Source organism: Limulus polyphemus, unplaced genomic scaffold (assembly GCF_000517525.1).
Source record: "Limulus polyphemus unplaced genomic scaffold, Limulus_polyphemus-2.1.2 Scaffold4896, whole genome shotgun sequence".
Classification (NCBI taxonomy): Eukaryota; Metazoa; Arthropoda; class Merostomata; order Xiphosura; family Limulidae; genus Limulus; species Limulus polyphemus.
In genome coordinates this window covers 40,478-48,432 of record NW_013670506.1, presented here as the reverse complement: position 1 = coordinate 48,432, position 7,955 = coordinate 40,478, and the positions used below count along the sequence as shown (strand labels likewise).

At 35.9% G+C, this 7,955-nt stretch overlaps 1 protein-coding gene across 2 annotated transcripts in view; it reads right to left on the bottom strand.

The window, feature by feature from the left end:
• The window catches only part of LOC106471838 (GA-binding protein subunit beta-2-like), a 71,760-nt gene that overhangs the window by 27,323 nt on the left and 36,482 nt on the right, over positions 1 to 7,955 (bottom strand). For both annotated transcript variants that reach the window (XM_013932458.2, XM_022400445.1), the window contains one exon: positions 3,378 to 3,575. In XM_013932458.2, coding sequence (XP_013787912.2) covers positions 3,378 to 3,575 — 198 coding nt within the window. The remainder of the gene's footprint in view (positions 1 to 3,377; positions 3,576 to 7,955) is intronic.

The following is a 7,955-nucleotide window of genomic DNA, read 5'->3' as shown; positions in this document are numbered from 1 at the left end:
GAAGAGAACACTCCTCTGCAGACCAGTTCCCAAAGAGAGGGAGTGGTGTTAAGACCCCCCCCCCCTCCAAATCAGAAATAGAGAAATTGGTTTAAAGATGCAATTCAGACCAGGAGTGGAGAGTGGTATGTTCTTGGTTGTGTTGGAGCAACTGAGCCACCATGAAAGTGGGATGTAATGAGGAAGGTAGAGACAAGAGCAGATAAGAGATTGAAGGACATGTTCCAATGATTCCACACAGACTACTGAAGGGGATCTGCATGCACAACCATGTGGAATCAGGGCTCCTGAGGAAGGGAAGAGCCCCCAAATACAAGAGAGAAGTGTCTTGGTTACCAACATTTCCATTGGGTGAATATGCAGGGAAGAGGGTTGAACCGACTCCATGTGAGAGAGTTAAAGAAAACACCCATGTGGAAAGAAACAGAGTTGAATTCAAAATGTATTTTGATAGTTAGACCACCTAGATCTCCCAAAGAATAGTAGAAGTTGTAATTACCAATTCCCATCAAAACAAGGCCAGGAGAAGTCAAAAATGACATAACAATGGAAATGAAGGCCCAGAAGATGCATGCATTGAGTAAAGGAGTACATGACCCAGCTAAAAACATAAGAAGCCATATATAGCTAGGCTGAAAGGAGGGGCATGAAACTGACAGACATGACCACTGAGGACAAACTGGAAAAAGGACAAGATATAGGACAAATGGGAATGTGAAGCGAAGTAGGGTGGCCATGGTTCATACTGAATTGATAAGATCCATTTCAAGCACTTTATAAGCACTCTCAAAATGATTTTCAAGCACTTTTTGAAAGCTAAAATCTATATAAAAATCAATTGGATTCCACTGAAATTTTATAAAATTCCTATTTATTTGTTCCACATACGAATGTAGACTAAAAAGAAAAAAAAGACTTTATCTATTGTGCTCAACTCTGCAACATGCATGAGTTAAATATTTTGATAGATTTAGATATTATAATATTTTCAAGTACTTATGAAGTACTTTTGCAAAAAAAAAAGAGCCCCTTTTCAAGCTCTTTCAAGCCTTTGATATTCCATTCTCAATTTCAAGAACTTTCAAGGATGCATATGCACCCTGGGTGGGAACAGTTTCTATAGCTTCTGCCATCAACAGAGGACACCACTTCCTGAAGATGATGAAGATCCAGAGGATCTGTGGAAAAAGGATAAGAAAGAGGTGAAAAAAAAAAAGAAATAAAAGCCAGAAATGATGAGAAAGAAAGTGCAGAGCCTCAGGGCTACTGGAGAAGAAAAATACAAGCAGGTAAAGTGGGAGAAGCAGGAACCAAAGGAACCAGAGCTCAGGATTGATTCCAAGGAAGAGTTACCACTGAAAGCCACAACAGCTAGCTTTGTAGGAAGGGGGATAATGAGCAGAAGTGAGAGAAAAAACAACAGGAGATGAGTAGCCCAACATGATTCCTGAGGATAAGTGGCAGACAGAGGTACATGTGAACCAGTGAATCAGAAAATCAAGGAAAAAATATAAGTTTACAGGCTGTAAGCAAATTTGCAAGATGAAGTTACCAGATATAGGAAGAAGGGATGTAAACATCTGACTGAGGAGTTCCCAAAACAAAAACAGGACAAAACAGAGATAGTAGAGGAAGAAAAATGGAAATAAAGTGGGAAGTAAAGAATAATAGAGATTCTCACCAAAACTACTGGAGCTATATGAGCCTTGGTGAGGAGATTAAGGACAGAGTAAAGATAGACAAAAACAAGCATACAGCTGGAAAGAAGGAAAAAAAGGAGCACCTTAAACAGAGAGAAATGACACAAGAGATTGGGGTTCAATAAATATAAAAACATCATGACTTGATGCTATACCAAAAGAACCATAAAGACAAGAGGGACAAGAAATACGTGGTTAAATATGGTACACAGGTAAGAAATCATAGAATATCACATAACTGATTCATATGGTTATCAAACAGAAAAGGAAGAAGTACCTATTCCTCATCAGGGAATGAAGAACCAGAAAACAAAGGCTAGAAATAGAAGAGCTGGCTAAAATAACCAACTGGAGAGGCAAGCTCCACAGTAGGCAAAGAAAGAAATGACTAAGATCCGGAACTGAAGAAGAAATAGGCTGAAAGGAACCAACTAATGAGTGGGAACACCATCAGTTTACTTGTTGGTACATCATGGTTCATCACAGTTCAGTAAGGCTATGAAAGTTATATTACCTACAACTTTGAAAGTACATGGCCATGTAGTGAAATCTAAGACCTGTCACATGCAGGAGTGTACTCTATTAAGTAAACAAAAGGGAGAACAACTAACTGTCAGTCCATGAAAAGATAAAATTGTTTCCAATTGCTGTTGAGTCAGTAGGAGAAAATGCCTAAAATGGAATGTCTCAGTCCCAGGATTTTTTCTAGTATTTACTTGAAAGAACCCTAACATAGAAATGTGATGGTTAGAGAAAACAAAGTTGTAATCAGGTGGATGGAACAAAAACACAAGAAAAACAAAAGCAATGTGGCACTAAAGAAAGGCTGTCGATTAAGTCAACTAGAAGCAAAATAAAAACAAACAAGAAAAATCATGTTTGAACACAAGCAATGCCAAGAAAACAATCAGTGTATGATCATGTGCTAGTGCTCACAGGGATTACCATGCATACAAGTTGTGTCATGCTCTTATTGGTAGAGGGCTACAGCTTTATGATATTATGACAAAGAATGGTGCAATACACATAGACACATGTAAAGGTGGGAGTTCAAGGACTGGGACATGAACTGGTAATTCCTTGAAAGTTGTGTGTGAGGTAATAGCTCTTAATGGTGCAGAGAGGTAGGTTTCATTTCTGAAATGTCATTCATTTGTATCTAAAAATATCTCAATATGAATAATAATGATACAATACTTTGTACAAATAAAGACTACAAAAACTGCCCATATTGTATCTGATTTCAACACAGCTTTAATGCAGTACTAATAACTATTACTTTTGAAAAGTTTTTAGGAAGTCATTATATTGTACTAAATGTGGTTAGTTTGAAGTAAATGTTTATATTTTTTCACTTAGTAACATGAATATTTGAAAACATCGGATATTTTTACATTAAATAATTAAACACTATACAAAGAAAAATTATTTGAGAAATTAATATGAATCACAACTTCATTTTACTATTTTACTATTCTTAGAGTATTTAAATACAAGAACCTTAAAGTTTTATGAAACAAATGTATATTGGGATAAAATTCCATTAAGTGATGTCTGTTTTAGCAAAATGAGAAAAGAGAAAGAACTGAAGTAAACAGAATTTGTAATGTAATAACATCTTGATCATACATAATGGTATTAATTTCCAACTAAAACTTCATGAGCTATTTGCCATACCATATCTTTTGCATCCACATCTGCACCATGTTTCAGAAGTAATTCAACAATATCTAAATGACCCTCTTGAGCTGCAATGTGTAGTGGAGTTCTATCTACTTTAGTGCGTGCATCACGGCTAATCCCAGCTCGAAGAAGAAGTTCAGCTGTAGAAACATGCCCATTCTGAGCAGCTATGTGTAATGGGGATGTTCCAAGCTAGAAAGATAAAAATCACATTAACTCAGATATTTTTTTCTCCACATTCCTCATTATGTGCCCATTGTGGATTCAAAATCATACGCATGTCAATACACAATTTTAGATCTCCTGTCTCCCACAAGTCACTACCCAAAAGGCCTATCGTTTACCATAAATACTTACACATGGTGCACACTTTTTTCCAAATATTTTGGCTTAAATATGAAGAGTGCATTATGGGATAGTAGTATCAGAATGTTGCCTCAACATATCTTATATTTTTATGTGATTATTGTTTGTTGCTATTGGATCACCAGAAGTCAGTAACATAACCACAATGAAAAGGAATAAACAAAAGACTGAACTCTAGACATTTATATTTTATGCTTCAAGTCATACATGCAGAATGGGTGTATTTTGTCAACTATAACAACTGTATGGTTTATATGCTAGTATTTGCTAATAATGATCAGCCAAAATATGAGTGAGCAAACCTTTTTCAATTTTTTGGATCTTATTTTTTATGCTGTGTCGTAAGATGATTTTACTACCCTTTGCTACAATACATTCACAATAATATTCAATCATAGTCACTCTCCTATACTTTATGCCCAGGGCATTATCTAAAACACATATATATAAATTACAGATGATCATAATTTCGGCCTTTGTTTGTTCATTGTTTGGTATTCACTCATACACATACATACAGTTACTAATCAACACAACAATACACCACTCACTACACAAAGGCCAATCAGCTGTTACACTTGCTCTGTGCACTATACATGGGTATATTGATTTCTCCTAATATGCAAGGCCAAAAAATATACTACACACTAAATATGGAGTTGTACTATATGCAGGTATTTACGGTAATATAAAAATTCTTGAATTGGGCTAGATGATGAGAAACAAAAGATTTTATGAAAATGTTATTTATGTATGTAGTGCAGTACTTTAATAAAAGTTATTGTTTAAATGCCAAAAGCTGGAGAAGCATTTGAAATTAACAGGCCTAAAACTTTTCATAAAAACCATATCAACTGCAGATGTTTCTTTTTCTTTCCACATCCCTCTTATGTTTGTTCACTGTAAGTTTGAAATCATATGAGTGTAAAAAATAAGTTAACTTTGTACCCTATGAATTTTTCACTAACCTAAAGTTTTTTTTCTGCTAAAAATAAGTAACTCACAAAAATCTTGGCACAAAAGACAAATTGCCCAATATATTATATTACGTTTCTGAGACCTAAGCATTTGCCCAACATACTCATATTTTAAAGAACATGAAAAAGGATAACAGACACCACTTGATAAACCAATCCATTAATTCAACAAAAAATATAAGTACATTAAAATTTTTATGGTCAAAATACTTTCCTTTACACTGAAATTATAAAAATTAATCCTACATTCCTTAACCCTATTTCTAGAAAATACACTGTAGTACAAAACAGCAAAACGTTTGGAACAAAAAAATAAACACTATAACTTGTTAAAAAAATTGTAGAACTAAACCTTTAATTTTTACATATGAACATTGAAATTCAAAATCACAAATATTTAGTATATTTTATTTTTCATTTAGTTTAAAGCTGAAACATAACGTATATATACAAAAGGCCAGCAACATTTTCTTTACTGGTAGTTATTACACAAAAATACAGGATTGAATGATTTAGCTCAATGAGTTCACCCTTCTATAGATGGTTGAATATGTCATATTAAAATGAATCTTTATATGCAAATTAGCAAGCCACATGACAGATAAGACAATGTAAGGTTGCAATGGAATGGCATGTATCAAAATTATATTTTTTACATAGTTTCATGTTTTATAGGTAATATGATGCTATTGAAAATTTTTCGCTTTTGGGAACTGTACTTTATAGCCTTTTCTGACATATGATATTCATACACTTAGATTATCATTATAATGGCGTGTTCAGAGTAGGGAGAACTGGAAAAAGTTATCCTTGTACACTAGAGGTCTTATGGAAGGCTGCAGGGAGGAGGAGAGTGCTTTAGTTATGACAGAACCTTTTCCAATGGAAGCAAAGGATATGACTGGATGTGGTGGTAGGAACTATAACAACATGGTGATGCTAAAAAATAATTTTAATATAACTTACTTAACCACTATATGTGTACACACAATCACAAGCCAAAAATAGAAACAAACTAAAACTGCTCTTCACATTAATATATAACTACCTAATAAATGAAGTTAACAGCACACAATGAAGCACAATATCAGAAAAACCATTCCATAATTTTACTAGTAACAGAAGTTAACATTTTCTATGTGTGAAAATGTATTTTCGATAGATACCTCTTCATACAGAATAGCTTGATCCCTCTCATGCATGCTTATGAGACTTGCATCCCACTAGCCTTGAACTAACTCCAACCTAAAAATCATGTGTTTAATATAAATTGTGCTAGTGCATGCTGTTATCATCATACAACACTAGCTCTCCACCAATAAGAGGGTGACACAACCTTCTTACACAGTAAGTCCCCTTAAGCATTTGCACTCTAAATAACTTCATTCTTAGACGAGGCAAGAAGAAAATGCACCAAAAGTGGGGAAGATTGGTGGGAAAGTGAGTAGAAGAAAAAGTTAATTTCTGAGATGATACCTTACCTCTTCACACAGAATAACTCAAAACCCTAAATGATATGGTGGAGGGGCTGGTGCATACATTAAACCTATATCAACTCCCTTCAGAAAGCATTCAAAGGGAAATCCCATGGAGTATAACACTTGATGGCAGAGGATCCATAGGGGTACACCCGTGGAAGACTGCATTTCTTCTCAACAAGAGTATACTTTTTATCTGGAAAGGTAAAAATAGACCTAAGTGTTGCATGGATCGACAGAACTTTATTACAACCAACCAATCATTTGCAAAAAGTGTAGTGTGGTTAGGGTGTGATCAGACCATATGGAGAATGTCTCACCTTAACTCAATTCGACAGATTCTCAGTGCACGAGGAGGGTGCACTAGCCATTTGAAGGGTGACCTGCAAAAACACAGTGTCACCACCACCCTACTTCCCACTGGTGCTGTGTGCAATCAGTAAAGAACTTTCCAATGTCCATCACCCCAAAAGTTAGTAACTGGTAAGTCTCCTATTCTCCATTTGAAGAAGATGGAGAGAATATGCAGTGAGGAGACCTGCAGAAGTGCCTGGGTCCCCATCAGATGCCTGCCAGAAAAGTATTTTTCTAGAGACAGTGCAGTGGGTGATTGCAAAACCCTATTTTTAGAAATCATCAAATGCAAGTCAAAGTAGTGGGGAAACAGTTCCCTGATGCTGACTTTTTCCATGATAATCCATGGAATGGTATGGTCTGGATTGGGTAATTAAGTCACCTTGAGTGATCCCATAAAGGAGAAAAGAGTAATGAAAAAAGAAAACACACTTCTTACCCTGCATAGATTGAAGAATAGAGACCAGAGAGGGAGTTAAAATCATGCGTGAGAATAAAGCAGTCAGGTGACTAAAATAATGTGGAACGAATATGTAGGGAATCTTCCACATGCCAGCTTGAAGAATTTCATCTCAGTGTACACAAAAATGAGATACAAGAAAGTGAGACAGGTGATGAATTTGATGTGATGAAATGTGAAAAAGCCTGCAAGCATCAACACTGAGGGAAGAAAATACCAAGCAGAGGAGTTGGCAGACCCACCCAGTAAGGATAGTACACAAGAAGTCCCTGGATGAAGAGGGGTGAAAAGGTAGAAACAAACAATGGCAGGAACTCAAAAAGAAGATATATGTACCAAATAAAACCAAACAGCCCAAACTAGGCACAGAAGCTATTCCGGGTCCAAATGAGCACAAATGTGGAAAATAGAAGAGAAGGAGAAAAAGAATGACCAGACTACTCACCTTCCCAAGCAGCTGAAGTCATAGGAAGAAAAGCCTGGTCCAGGTAGAGAAGTAAGTAGAGTGAAAGAGACTGTGGGAAACATTTGTGGCATACATGTCAGAATAACGGCAAACTCAGTCAAAAAGGAGAAGAAAGTATGTCTTAAGAGAAAGATAGTACAAAGAAAAAAAGCCAACATCTTGAATGGGGCATGTGTTGTAGAACCACATTAAGTTCCCGAGTTCCAAATCAGGAATGGGAGTCAGTGAAGGAAGGAAGGATTGGAACGAAGTGGAGAGGACAGGGAAACAAACAATTGGTGGTAAAATATAGTGAACAAAGCTGCCTGATAACCAGCTATGGTGGAGACTGACAATCTATGGTTGAACAACCATGTGGAAGAGGCCAAAAGATGAGCTACAGTAGGACAGTCTAGAAGAACTACAGATTATATCAGCATATCGTAAACATTATATCAGTGTATATATACTCTCCCCTTCTTGTCAAAAGTC